General features: G+C 36.4%; 2 protein-coding genes across 8 annotated transcripts in view; one reads left to right on the forward strand and one right to left on the reverse strand.

Annotated features, from left to right (window-relative positions):
- The window catches only part of LOC120956978 (uncharacterized), a 52272-nt gene extending 47186 nt beyond the window's left edge, over positions 1-5086 (reverse strand). Inside the window, exon 1 of the mRNA XM_049609676.1 lies at positions 4452-5086. The gene's annotated coding sequence lies outside the window, so the exon portion shown is untranslated. The remainder of the gene's footprint in view (positions 1-4451) is intronic.
- The window catches only part of LOC120956976 (uncharacterized), a 43477-nt gene continuing 30130 nt past the window's right edge, over positions 2114-15460 (forward strand). For all 7 annotated transcript variants that reach the window (XM_040378847.2, XM_040378853.2, XM_040378854.2 and 4 more), the window contains exons 1-3: positions 2114-2307; positions 3511-3830; positions 13381-13693. In XM_040378847.2, coding sequence (XP_040234781.2) covers positions 13529-13693 — 165 coding nt within the window. In that variant the 5' untranslated portion in view covers positions 2114-2307; positions 3511-3830; positions 13381-13528. The remainder of the gene's footprint in view (positions 2308-3510; positions 3831-13380; positions 13694-15460) is intronic.

Raw genomic sequence — 15460 nt, forward strand, 5'->3', positions numbered from 1 at the left:
GCCATCACTCGTATTCTGATTCGTAATATCGCTGAAACCATCCAAATACTGACCTCCCGTGGTGAAGCATGAATGATTTCTGGGGATATAGCATAACATTCTTGATGCAAATGCATTATTTGTTAGGGACTGTTTGAGGTCTTTCGTTGGGGCTTTTTCTAGAAAAATAAACAAACCTTAATTGCATTTTTACATACGACATGCCCTTGATCTTTCTGGAACTAGCGTGTAAAAACGCATTGTCTTTTGCGTTGTTTTGTCGCATAATGAGAGCATCTGGTAAAATATATCAACAGTAAAAGCAATTGCTCAAAGTATTTCGGTTGCACCACTGCCATTCAAACATCCATAATGTAAACGGCAGTAAGAAAATTGGAATAAAAGCTATCGATTTCATTCATAACACAAAACCGTTTCAGATGAACCCGAATCAGCTTACAGAAAGGAGAAATTTCAAGGTTACCTCAGTTTGCTTGCGGTATGTGGGAGGATGCCGTTTGCATTGGTGTATGTGTAGCTTTTCAGCCACTGCTCGGTAAAATGTTTGTTCGATGATGAAATTCGTGAAATTCACTCTTTTGTTATTGTTACGTGTTCCAGGAAAGAAATCGGATAATGTGCCAAGAGTCTATATCCATCCGTAAAGAATGGTACGGTGAGACAGAAACAATCTTGCGAGAGGAAGTAACGTTTTGACCGCACATTGATAAATTCACGTAGCATCTTTAAATTTATCTCAAGTGTCAAATTCATGGCTAATAAAGGAAATCAGCCGCTGATGGAGTGCTTATGCTTTTAAAATAAGAAAACAATTGTTCACCTTTTAACTAATAACCAAATTAGTAAATAAAATGAATAACTTTTAAATTGTGTTGAATTTAAGCTTAATAAATACCTCATTGAAATGATATTATCAGGTACACGTATACTATTTTCGAATTTTTAACATTATCACTTAATCCTTCTCATCCCATCTTCGTGGTCCATCGTTCAAGAATGCCCTGTAGTTTTATTAAACAATTTAATTTAAGAATTTATATTTATGTACTAAAAATACTCATTTAAATAATTTTGTGTCGATATCATTATTTTTGGTCGCAATGAAATTTTATTAACGAAAATATGAATCAAATAATCATTTTTAAAAAGGGAAAAGTAAATCCAAATGTACAACAAGAGTAAATAAAATTTAAAATAAGCAAAGAATTATTTTTTTTACGATTTAATTTTTTTGTTGACCATTTATTCCATAGCTTATAAAAAAACGAATTTCTTATAAGTTTACTCTAGCCACTTGGTACTGCGGCTCATGAGCAAGTATCATAGTTAGGTTATAATTGAGTAAAGTTAAGTTACGAGAGATAAAAAGAAAGAGAGAGAGATAGAGAGAGAGAGAGAGAGAGAGAGAGAGAGAGAGAGAGATAGACAAAGCAGGTAGCTCAATATAAACAACTCGTATCGAGAATTCAAGAGCGAAAATATTCCATGAAGAACGTAAGAAAGGGACCGTTTATGAAGTTAATCGACTGTTCATGGTGTCTGTCGGCGTGAGCGAGAAGAAAAAACTTGAAAAACAGGTTTGAAGGCGTTTTTGCACTGTTGAAGTCAACCCTGGAGAGTCTTTAGAGTGCGATAGGTTGCATTTTCTCTCGCAGATGGCTCTCATTTCTCAGTTTTTGCAAAGGCAAGCAGTTTTGTTGAGCTAGCATTAATTTTTCCTTGCCGTTGTTTCGTGAGCTATTTCTTGATTTTTCAGAAAATAGAAATACGTAGATCAATTTAGTAGACTCCTTCTTCATTCACATTCCGTTGCTGCACTATGGCTATATTCTGTTTAATGTGGTTTCATTCACCTGTGTCCGCATTGGTCCCACTGTTTGAGAGCAGCGGACACCGTTCGCTCACGCAGTAAGCAAAGCAACGGAGCGAGAAAGAGCGAGAGGGAATGTCATTTTACAGGTTCGAAAGCTGACTAAGAGAGGAAAAAAATCAGTTCTCTCAGCGAGTTTGAACGGTAAGGATTGTGGGTGCACGTCGGTCGCTTTTCGTTCCGCAGATAGCCACACCGTAGCAGAAGCAATAGCAAATGGATTGTGAGTTTTAATAGGTTGGCTCAACTCGATAAGCATTCTAATCGCCTGGTATTTTGCAATACCTGTACGGTTTTTGTGAAATGAGTGCGTTTATTCGAAGCTCAGTGTAAATGGCGATTGAAAAGCTCCAGACGGATAAACAACAAAACAAATTCAACACAGCAACAAGAAGGCCCTGAGCATCTGTCAATCATTTTCGTCCTCCAAAAATTAGGTGCGTGTGAACAGCCAAACATTGTTCGACGGTGTGTCGATGTGTTGTTGTTATTGTTATTGGTACTTTTGGAATTCGTGTTGGGTACGCGGCATTTCGGATTCTGCGCGACCCGCAGGCTAATGTGTATGTGTGTGTGTGTGTTTATGTGCGCGCAGGTATCGCCTGCGGGAGATGGTAGATGGGTGAGCGAGTGAGAAAAAGGGAAATGCCAGCACAGTCAAGTTGACCATAACCGCCGGTGCACCGACATCAGAAATAGCGGCCCCCAGCATCAGTAAGATGATAATAAACAGAAAAAAAGTAGTATCGTCTAAAGGATTTTTGATGAGCGTGCGTACCAGTATATTTGGATGCGTGTATGTGTGTGTGTAGATATGAGTGTGTATGTGCGTTTGTGTAGTGCTAGGGTGGCTGCGTGAAAATGCAGACTTGGTGTAATTTTATTGTGCAGAATCCGGGTGGGTTTTGCTTGCCACTGTTCATGTGCAAACTGGCTGGCGTGGGGCTTGCAAAAAATAGAATAATATACGCGCAGTATGTGCGCTGCGTACATGTGTATTTATTTACCGGGCACCCGGATCACTTCTCACTTATCGGCGGTGATAGTGTGTGTCGTGTTCTATCTATGTGAGTGGTGAAGTAGGTACTTGGTGTCGACGAAGCCTCGATGCAAATGAAGTTGGCGAGGGTACAGGGCGCAGAAGGGTCCGCAAATGGGGTGTAAAATAAAGTCAAATAAAACGATTCGCTGTTAGCCTTGCAGCCGCCGTACCGGATGGTAATCTGTGACAATGAATTTGCCAGCAGCAGCAGCAGCAGGAGAATTGATTTTCGCTTTCAAATCTATATTCTTTTCTCATCACTGTCGTTCATCGTAAAAGAATAGATATTTATCAATACAGTAAAAAATCATGAAGGTTTCATAATGCTTATTAATGCGCCCGCGCCAAGCTGGCACCTGGTTATGGGGTTTTGGCAAAGCATAATACACAACAAATACAGATGCCTGTAATTATGAGGCTATGGAGTACTGAAAATTGTGCTGAAATAAGTAAAGTGAAAAAAATCACCTGCTAACAGGACGTTTAGTGAATATTTACTCCAATCCTGTCCTGTTTAGCTTAGTGTAATTGCGTGTATGTGTGAGTATGTGCTTTTCCACTACTAATGCACAGTTGTTTGGTGGCTTGTTTCTTCTAGCGATTCGTGAAGCGTGTATGTGTGTGTTTTAATGGTCATAGTAGTGTGCGTTTTGTCATGGTGTGTTTTGCAGAAGTGTTCTAGAAATTGGTTGGGAGAAGTATTCAAACGGCAAAAGTGATTTTTGGTAAACTTAGCCCAAAGTCTACGGTGTGTGAAGTCAGCACTGATTAAAGGATACAAACACACGATCAGTGCTGTTAAAAGGTAACCACTATTGAATCAACTTTACTGCTCGTCCTTGTGGAAGAAGAATTCAACTAAAAAAACGTAGAGTTCAGTTAAAGGACAAATATTCATTCATGGATGATCAGCAATAGGTGAGTATAATTTAAGTAGATCTGTTTTGGTTCAATAACGTAATTCACTGAGTTTTTATCCAAGGTATTTGATAATTATTATGATAATATCAACAAATCGGTTCTGCCGAATTTTGTAGAATGACAATCGATCTTTTTCTTTTTGCAAGGGGTTGTCCATCCACGGTTTAATTATTTCCGCCTGAGTTCAATCAACCGATGCGCAGAGATCGGAAAATAATTCTGTTGCAAGAATTTTCCCATGACGTTCATGCAGTGTGTGTGTGTGTAATGCGCCATGTTTAACCTATCGCGGAAACAAAAACAAAACATCATGTTACTTACTGTCGGCATGTAGCATACAAACACACCAAATGCCCATCAAAGCGTGATGATCCGCTCGAATAAACGCAAGTCAATGTCAAGAACGAGGAAGCTTGATTTGATCGAGACGGGTTTAATTAAAGCACATGTGCGCAGCATTATTTTTTTTTGCTGTGTTACGGTCACTTTACAGATTGTGTAATTATTCCCTTACACCATAACTATTCTATCCATAATTTTGTTGAGAATATTCTGGTCATAATTGTGTATAGCGACATTCCTCTAATGGTGTATGGTTGTTATCTTTATACAGCTCACCTGCTCAATACCTGGCACCTGTACCGACCTTCAAGTGGGGGTGCTTCGATAACACATTTCTACTCCCTTATCACCTATAAGAACGATCGCGACGGACTGGCTTCAGCGAAGATTCGGCAAGACCTCCTAGAGACTGTTAGTAAAACAGCAGTGTGTTCTTGTTTTCTTCTTGCAATGCCCTCGTGTGTTTATATTGGGCCCCAAATGCAAAGAAATGGGTCGGAAAACAAATGAACTAAGATACACACACACACACATACACATTGCCGGCTTGGTTAAACATTTACCCAGCAATGTATGCTGTTTGCGTATGAATTCGTGTACCGCGATGATGTCATCTTACACTAAGACTGTAGAGAAAATTGTCGTTTTGCGTAGTAGTTTGACTTCTCTGAAGAAAAAAAAAACGAAATAATTTTACCAAGAAAAATGTGAAAATGCTTTACATTTTGACATTGTTATACGCTAATCTCGATATGCTAAACGAATACTAGGGACGTTAAGATGTGAAATTATTCTAATCCGACGTGTATTATATTCCATCATTTGATCAGCTGAAAATGGGTAAGTTATAGCGGAATTGAGTTTGTTTTTGTTATACATTGAGCAAATGTTCACGTTGATGTGTCATACAGCAACCCTGTGGATACACCTTACCTGTATCTATCAAACAAGATATGACCCCCACAGTAACATCCAGAATAACATAACTTCATTGGTTATTGTAGATTGTAAATAAATGGCTATATTTCCATGGAAACGGTATGACAAAGGTGAGGCACAGTCTCTGCTAATGGCCAAACAACCCGTCTTCCAGTTATATCAATGTCGTAGGTGTTGGCGTGACATATCAGCCATTATTATGTAATTTCTTCCAGACCTCGTCCATGATATGGCCCGACATATTTTGCAATACAAAATCACTCACCTACTCCACATTGATTTGAGTCAATTGCTGTCGTAGATTCTTTTCCGATGATGTGTTTGCTAGTAGTTATCTTGCCTGTGAAGGTGTACTTTTTGTCTTTGTTTTTTGAGTTGAGATAAGCTTACTTTATTGCTTGCTTTTATTGATCTTTTCGACTGCAAAGATTCAATTGATTGAAATTTTTATCATTTTTCGTTGCTATTGTGTTCAGGAAGTAGTTGAATTTTGTACGTGAATACGTGGCGAATGGAATGCGTAGGTACAAATGGTACAAATTCTACCATTGAGCGAATATTGTTTGTAATGTGTTGAATGTAGGAAATGTTAAATGTATGAAATGGGGACTATGCCAAAAATATTTTAATATATAATATATTCATGTAACGCTACAATAGAGATGCAGCATTTTTATACGGGTTAGAATGTATCGTTTCCTATGTATATTTTCTTTTTCATTGTGACAAATATGCCAAAGGTTCTTTATGTGCATATTTTTCACAAAAGTCTGTTTGAACGATGTATACATTGAAACGCATCAACCCATTTGGTGAGCGAAATGTTAATTCATGTATGTGTTTATCGGCTTCTACTAGCAATACTACTGGAGTATGTATTAAAAACACACTATACCATAAAGCTCAAATATATATTTTTATAATCAAACTAGTAAAACTTTAAAACACGTTTTAAAAACTTAGAACTAAACTAAAAAGGAATTCCGTAATGTAAGTGAGTTAAGCTTCATTTTTTCTTTTCTTTTGAATGTTATGTAGGTTTTCCATAAAAAAAAATTTCCTACTCTAATTTTAAACCCCGTAATGGATAATCTTGTATGTTGCAGTCAGTAATTATAAACTAAACAGCTAAATCTAAATAGTTTCTATTAGCGAAGAAAAGTGAAATTATTAACCCACTGTTTCAATTCCAATCATCTCTGTATGACACGAATACTTATCTCAGAAATACATTACTACTACTACTACTACTACTACCGCATTAACTATGTTTCATATTCTTTTACAAGTATTAAAAAATGTAGCTGTTACTCTTAACTTACTTTGTTTTAGAATTCTGATCCCACAAAATAAAATCATAAAAGATGGCTATGGAAATTTTGAAATAAGCAATTTTCTTTATGATTTATGATTAAGAATGTTACTTATGTTGCAGTAACATGTTTATAGATGAATCCCCTTTTAAAAGGTTGATAACTTGATGGTGTTTGTTGTATCACGAACAGTAAACAATACTTACACAAACGCAAGTTTCCGGGCAATAGCATAAAGAGGATCCGCACCACAAATGGGCGTTTGCGTTTAATACTACGTACATGTCATCACACGAAAACAACGCTCCAAAAAGGATGGATTGTAGACGTGCGGGTTTGTTAGACACCAAACACGAGTCGATAAGGATGCGTCTGCGCTTTAATAAACGCATCCCAGCTCGGTCGCTTGTCGGTATTCGTGTATGTGTATGTATGTGTACGAACTGAATGTTTTCAGGGTTTGTACAAAGGATAGTGAGCGTAACTATGTACAATTTGCTGGGGGTCGTTCATCAAGAGCACAAAAAAAAAAAACAGAGAGGGGTGTTGATTGCATTTTGCTTTTTGCCTGTGAAATATATTTGAAAGGTTCAAAATATCTAACACAATTTGCCGTGAGAAATCAATTACGTTTCCTTATTAACTTTCTATGACTTGATCAAAGTGTTATGTGTGCTAAACTAGATTTAAGTTAATAATTATTATAATTTTTTTAATAAACATTTTAATCTAATATGTGCAGTACACCATGCTCAATGTTCAAATTGTGTGTGCGTGTGGTGTTTATCATGCAGACTCTACCAATGTTTGCGTGTGCAACTTTTCATTTCATCGACATGGCTAAAGCTTGCGAAGAATGAAAATGAAGAAGATTGTTATCACAGTACATATCACAACGAAATTTTGTTTTGATAATTGCTTGTACAATTTCTTGCTTGTTTTTGATTGAAAATACTGTAACATACCATAAGGTAATGTAGTGCAATAATGATAATTTACTAATATTTCTTTGTGTTTCTTCTTTTATCGCAATAGATGTAAAATAACTTTATTTACGTTAATTTGTTCAATGCCATCATGAAGCAAATTAACCGGCATAAATAAATAGAAACCGCGCAGTGCAAAGTTCTAACACGCAGAAATACTGTTCATTGACCTTTCGTACACTACCTGGGGGATTTGTTCCTCAAAACCCATAATCATCCACCACGAAGGGATGTGTAAAGTTCTTTCAATCGAGAAGCAGAAAAAATGGAAACGGTTGTTGATACTCTCTGATGTTGAACTTTCTTAGGCGGTGTTAATGCTCTTGCTAGCATATTTAGTTCTCTTTTGTGATAGCTGAAACACTATGTATCTAGTTTGATTGATAAAATTTAAAAGTTTTAAAATGTTAACACTCTAGTACTAGATAAAGGACTCATATTCAGTTTAATATGCAATACATTACTGGTACACGTTGTATTTTTATTTTGCATTTATTGAGCAATTCGTCCAATCATTATATTTAATCCGTCCATTTTTAATGTTATGAGTCCCCTGTGTAACACATGATTTCGTTCAATCTAGTCAACTATTTACATCCTGCTTGTTTATGACACATTTTGCAGTACAGTATGGCGGTTGTACGTTACAGTGTGGCGGTGACGGACGTTAGGGTGGTTTTGCCAATGTGGTAGAATATGGAGGAAGTTGTGAGAATTAAATAGTTATTCTTTTTGTTGCTTTCGCACAGTGTGTTAGTTTGGGAAAAAGTTTCCATGGTTTTACCTTATTATGATTTCTAGTATCAGCGCCACATTGAAAGTATAACACAGCTTAAATAATATATTATCCATAACAAATTGAGTATGAGACCTATGAGTATCGTGAAAGTAATTTAGTATTTATACCATATGTCGAATTTACTTTAATTGGTTACATATTATATATGCTTTATCGTTGTTAGCTTATTGTTTTAAACATTATACTTCAAAATAGATGCTAAAACTAATGTTTTGATTAGCCAATCACGAAAATGATGCGCTTCATTTCATTTTTTCATTATTTTTTAAATAGTTTACGTAATGCTTCTGCAAGATCTCATTACCTTGGAGGAAACGGTTTGATTTACCGTAATATAATAGATGCCTTGCTACTACCGCCGTTAAATCCCGTAGTGCGACCCAACTTTAAGTTTTCTGGCGAAAAAACCAAAATCATACATTTAGAGTGGTGAGAGGCACAGCCGCGCGAGGCACTTTGGAAAGTCGGACATTCCATTGGCAGGCGTTTAATACCTTTCTCTGTTGTTTCGATCATGCCTCGCTTGGTGTGAGCATTTTTTGAGAGCATTAGTGTTGCAACTGTAAGAAGAGCTAAAGACTAAAGATTATGTGTATCCGCCGACAAAGTGAACAGCCTCGCCACTCCTGTAGATAAATGTGATAGACACATGCCGAAAGAGGAAAGAATTGTTCAAACTAACTGCTGTGCTGTCTAGTTCGCAATTACGGTGGTTAAATAATCGTGAAATTGTTTGGTTTGTTTTGCGTTTTATTTGACAGTGTAGGTAGCGGGACTGTTATGGTGGGTTACAAATTTGTTCTGTTATTATCATCATTGTATTTTTTTTTATATTATTATTATATTTCTTTTTAACAAAGGGAGCAACAAAACCCCTAATGGGTATGGACATCATGTGAAGAAGTTGTGCGGCTTGACGACAAGCTTTATACAAGCTTTTCTTAATCAAAACGCACTGAGCACTTCTAGAATAAGATAATATACACCAGTATCATAAAATGTTGTTTTTATTTTTTTATAATATGGCAATACTTTTTGCAAGTTTTAAATTACTTAAAATTAAATGCTCTTAAATTGTAACCATAAGAATAAATGTGCAGTTACGAGGCTTAAGCAATGTTTTAAATAGTTAAATGTAAAAAATATAGGATATAATTTTATGCTGTTATTATTATATGACAAATTAAAATAATATATGATAAAGTTTGATTGTTGCATTACTGTTCGGTTAGTACATGAGAAACTGTTGCATATCAGGGTTAGATGGCATGCCATCTTGGGACAAATTTGTCTATTTATTTTTTTTAGATCATATATTTTATTATAATATGTTTGATGCAAGTGTGTAAAAATCTTAAATATTGTTGCATCTCTAAACAATAAAATTTTGACACAATTATTCAAAATGATGAAACGCTACATTGCTGGCTGCAACAGTCCAATGGACGTAAAACAATAGCTTTGATGATCGCTCGTTTTTTGAGGATATCAACGTTATTCGGTGAGAGTTTCAAGCTGACCATTGGGCATCAGCGAAATGGAAAGGAAACCGCCCAAAACCTGTTGCCTAAATTGATGGTGTCCTCCAAAAGTTGTTTTTTGTTGACTCGCTCTGACTGACAGAGAAACTGACAGAGAAGAAAACGACTAGTGGCATATATGCTGTTTTTTTCTGGAATGATTAACACTTTATGCTGCTAGTATAAGTAAGTTGATATACAATAGTATTCAGTCTGCCGAGGAATCGCGGCTAGTCACGGCTAGTCATACTGAAGAGAAAACGAAGTATCAATACTAAAAACTGTCACTTCATTGAGCCGTGCGCATTTTGGTGTGTTATTTTTAAGTTTATCTTTTATTGTTGAAATCATATAGCCTTAAAATAAATGAATGTACGAAAATAGTCCCTGAAAAAGTACCTGTCCCGTTGGTGATCTATTCGGCAACGAATGCTTCCGGCAGTACTTAAGACAGATTCATGGGGTTTAAAATTGATGGCTTGTTTATTTCCGTAGTGATGCATTTTTCGCCGATGGAGCCAGACCAGCTTGAGTTAATTAGATCATTTGTTATGCTTCAATGTGTATAAATGATTGGCGGGCGTGTCTTGCTTTCGGATAGTGAAGTAAAATGCATTAGACTACATTTATCTTGCTCACTTATTTTGACATTGACCGATACTCTGTAGTACTACTTTCAGTATCAAATTGTGTTTGCGCCTATGACAGATTTTACATAGCGATCAGATTGCGATAAAACAATATGATAGACAATTTTTTTTTCTTTATTTTATTTTATTTCGTTACTTAGCATAACGCGATGAACAAATTTAGCTCAAACATTGGTTTAGATTATGTAACTTATACGAGAGTAACATTTTTGACATAACGTATCAACATCAGTAAACAGGAAACAAAACAAACAGCAGAATATAGAATGCTTGAAAAATGGAGAGCAAAACCATAGTTGTAATTGTAACGCGCACCGGAAACTCCAGATGGTAGTGCATCATGCGAATTAATAGTTGTATGATCGCTTTTTCTATTGATGATAGACAGGAGAAAAAATTGGTTTGTGTGAATGATGTTGAATAGGAAAGAAAAACAGAGCGATTCAACGGAACACGGATTATGTGAATTTATTGAATATATTTTATTGTTTTATTCATATAAAAAATTATTATATATTAATATATTTTTATTTAAATAATTTATTTTTTATCTTACTTTTTCTCATTTATTCAAGCTCTTGAAGTTGTTACTTCATCGTAACTGCTCAGCTGTAAAGAACTTTGGAAACCCTACAAATACAAGGGTCGTCTTGAGTTGCAATACTCGTTTCCTACCTACCAAGGGACGTGGAAAAAGAAACACTTGTCACTGTAATTTTACTGTTTACTGGCCCTTGAATTCCACCTCTTCATGTATTATTGGAGAAGGTCTGCACGATCGCTGCCTAACCTTTGACCGTGTCGACGTCCATTAGAACTGGTTGTTCCATTGTTGGTTCCTTTATATCCATAGCGAGCGGAATGCCATTCAATGGTTTGAATTGGAAGGCGATTGGTTTGAAAATTTTCACGTGTTTCTGAGCTTTTGTTTTGACTGCCCTCGTTAGTTCTTTAAGTTTCAAACAGGGTTGGCTTGTGCTTTATAGCTGTCTGTAATCGATCGCTCAGTAAACGATTGTCCGTGTCACCAAGATCTGGAGCAGTTGGCGTATCGGAAGGAAGCACCTTAAGTGGTAGTATTTGCCTGTTCTTATGTGAAAGTTCGTTCTTCTGTGAAAGTAAATGGGACGATTCGTTTCAAACTGTAACCGTGGCACTGAATTAGTTCCTTAGATATTCCCGCTACGGTTGCCTAATCCGAGCTATGGGTGGTCGTTAAGCTATTGTATACATTCAAGTTGCTTTTTTTGGAGACTCAAATGTGATGTTTTACCAAGTTTTCATGTACTATGAGTTTTCTCGATCAACAAAGTTAGTGAGTGGGTAATCCAAGTGTAGTTCAAATAATGTTACGGTCTATTTAAAACATTGTTACGTGCATTAAACCTTCGCAAACATGATTCAGTTTTATTGTATTTCAATTTTATTTTATAATATTTTAATAAATATAACGAGCAACGAGAGCATGGAAACAAAATATGACAATGTGGTTCTAATGTGGGCTGTCCTTACGTTATATTTCTAGTATTTATTAGTATTTTGAAATTAGTTACTTGATATGTAATATGCCTAGATATTAACGAATGAATATTCATTTGAAATATACAATTCGAAAAGGAGAGTATTACAGTATTGGTCAAAAGGCTAAAGATAGAAGCTTCGGTTCTTGCATGTTTGGGTGTGGATCCTTTGCAACAGAGATCGTTGACCGCTCTGGATCAACAACGCTACCAATTTGACTAAACCAAACTCGACACGGGAATGTAACCATCATCATTTAGCAACCATTTGTAATGAACGAGTAGAGCAGCTTGAATACTATGTCAAAAATTGTAATTATTAACTAAACTTAAAAAAGATGTCTGAAATAAAAAGACGAAGTTAATCCCTCAGCGATTAAATTAGGGCCAGTTATAGGTTATGGATACCACGAAGTCGCTTTTGATTAGTTGTAAATGCCTATCTTATGCATTACTGATCAATAATACGTTCTATAGTTAACTCTGGGAGAGTTCTATATCTTCAGTCCTGCCTGGTGTAATTGACTGATAGTCATCAGATCTTTAAATCTAAAATCAAGTTGGGATGAATTATCTGTTGCAAGTTAATATGTAGCGCAAGGATAGTGTATCAAATCATTCATTATAGTGCGTTGGGTTAGTCAAACGAATGACAGCTGCCTGGTACGCTAGATTTCCCTCACGTTAATGTTCTATTTTTAGGCACGAGATATACCAATAGCTCCAGTGTTGGTCTTCCTATAATTAAATGAATTGCTTGTGGCTGGAAATAAATATGGCACAAGTTATTAATGATTTTGAGTTTGTATGCTGTTTCAATGATTCAATAACTCTACTTACTATCACTCTTTCCAGTATTACAACTTATTACGTACCAGGGGCGGTCCCGTGGTACAGTCGTCAACTTGTACGACTTAATAACATAGCCGTCATGGATTCGAGGCTAGAATGATCCGGACGTTTACTTAGGCTTATATAGGGTGGTACAGCGGTCGGCAAATTTTGCGACCGAAAGAGCCAAATTCCCGAAAAAATTTCTTAGACAAATAGCATAGCTACACCAAGAGCAAACCTGCCAAATAGAAAAACCAAGCAAAGAGCCGCATGCGGCCGCGAGCCATACTTTGACGATCACTGGGCTGGTATATCCGCGTACGACGTTATGCCAAACAGATGACCTATCACTCGTGTAATCTCGACTTTATACTCGAATGGGAGTGTTGAAATGACGTTGAGGATTTAACTAATCATCAACAATAATTGTGAATTGTGCCTCAGCGAAATATGCAATAGATTTGCATGTAATAGAATTGTAATAGCAATTTGCATAGAAATAATGTAATAGATTTTGCATTAGGTGAACAAAAACGGGTCACGATGTCACGGAAACGGGAATAGTATTATTATGTTTTTTATTCTTATGAATTGATCTTTGTTTAATTGTTTAATGATAACACATTATTTTCTTCTCGTTGCAGTTCTCGTTGCTAAATTTAGACTTGAACGATGAAGGAGAACTTCCAAAAAACATGAAATAAGAAACCTGCGCCCAGTACTTTCGTGTGAAAGTAAATACATTCGTTGGCATCCACGGAGCGCTTTCTTGTCACTACGTCATCCTCAAAAATGGACACAATGACTTTTGACGATGAGCCACCACCTGAACCCCGGGAAGGCTGGCTGCTTGTACGTGTATTCGTCCCTGAGTTAAACGTCCATAAGAGCCTCCAATTTCCATCGGATAAGATCGTGTGGGACGTGAAGCAACAGTGCCTTGCTTCATTACCCAAGGTAAGTAATACGAAATATATTTTGTATTTGAACAGTTAACCTGCACCATGCATGGGTACATATATATTTTACGATTTATAAGTATTCGAATGAGCCATTACTAATCCAGCAGTTCAAAGCCATAACCATTCGGCATGAATGACGCACAAGGTCAGGGTGTCAATGGTTGCTAACTTCTTAGCAGGTGTGTTATACTTTTCACTCGCAGTGATAAGCGTGCTCATTAAAGGAAGTTACTGATATACATTTTGTATTGCCGCATGTCATGTTCAAGAAATGTGTTTTAAATTTGACATTACCTGCGACCATCCATCATCCATAAAAAAATGAAACCAATCATACGTTCTTCGCCTATGTGGGACGGCTGATATGTTTGAGACATCAAACAACAATCTCGTGGTTTATGGTATTCAAAAGATAACAGTTAAATGGTCCTGTCAATGATATTCGTGGGTAGAAGGCATTGCTTATTCTGTGATAGAAATTTTTAATCTTTCTCGCTGGATTTGTCGCAAGTCATTAACAAACAAACTACAGTTGTAATATTCTGATTAATGCTATGCTGGGAAATTTGTTGGTTGCATATATTTTAGCAACTATAGTGAATTAGTATTTTTTAATAAATTACTTTCCCTAAAAATATAACGCCAGATACATGTTACTCAATATGTGATGGAACTTTACTTCACTGATACAAAGCTCTCAGTTTCATATTTATTCCACAACAAACTAAATGGACAGTTTGCAGTGTGTGAGTCAACGTCAAAGTCGAGAGAAACTCTATCCTCGCAAGAGCGTATGATGCGTTGTGGCATTGATTCCGTAGATCCATTTCTGGTTAGTGGAACATTTCTCACTTTTGTTCCTATGATTAAGCCTCAAAGTGTAGCTATGGATTCCCAGTTTCTTACGGCGATCTGTTAATGGTGGTATGTACGCTCTAGAATTGCGGTCACCGCGTGTTTGCCAAGCTTTGTGCATGTATACGAGAAGGAATGGCGGAAGTGCATCCATCTAAAAGCCATCTTGGTATTTGACTTGTTGTTGGTGAGTTGCTGTGGATAGGCTTCCAAATGTGTTGTGGTTATTGGCTGCAGTCTACGGAAAAGGGTCACAAGCTTTGACTAGACTCGCGCATGAGCACGATTGTCTATTTATCGAAGTTAGTATCCCAACTGGAATGGTATCAGACATCCAGCACAAACTCGTAATTTAGAAGAGGCAATATTAAAGCGATTTTAAATTTTATTGTTTCCGTCGGGCTCTTTGATCCGAAGGGAAACTTGTGATGAAAAGGTATGCTACTATCTATTCATTTTTAGATCACACAACGGTAGCACGCTTTTAATGATAAAAATGTTTTATTTAAATTGTATTATAATTTTAAATAAAATAGAAATAACCAAAAGGATTTTCCATCATTATTTTATTCGTGTGATATCTTAAGCCAGTGCTCCAATCTTGTTAGGATCGCGGACCATTTGCCATCTAGGCTTTGAAAATACATTTGCCGCGGCCTAAATCTATTGAGGGTATCTATTGAGGGTATTTTACAGACTTAGTTTAATGTTTTTAATAAAAAATATGTTTAAATCTTGTTCTAGACGTGCCTTTGAAAATGTATTCCAGATTATGGGAAAAATGCACGACACGTATAGTAAAAAGCATTTCTTTTTAAAAAATAAATTATTTTGCGGACTACGTCTGTTAGAGCTACACACCACAGGGTGGAAACCACTGTCTTAAGCACACAAAAGATGGAATTTA

This window comes from Anopheles coluzzii, chromosome 3 (assembly GCF_943734685.1).
Source record: "Anopheles coluzzii chromosome 3, AcolN3, whole genome shotgun sequence".
In the NCBI taxonomy this organism is placed as follows: domain Eukaryota; kingdom Metazoa; phylum Arthropoda; class Insecta; order Diptera; family Culicidae; genus Anopheles; species Anopheles coluzzii.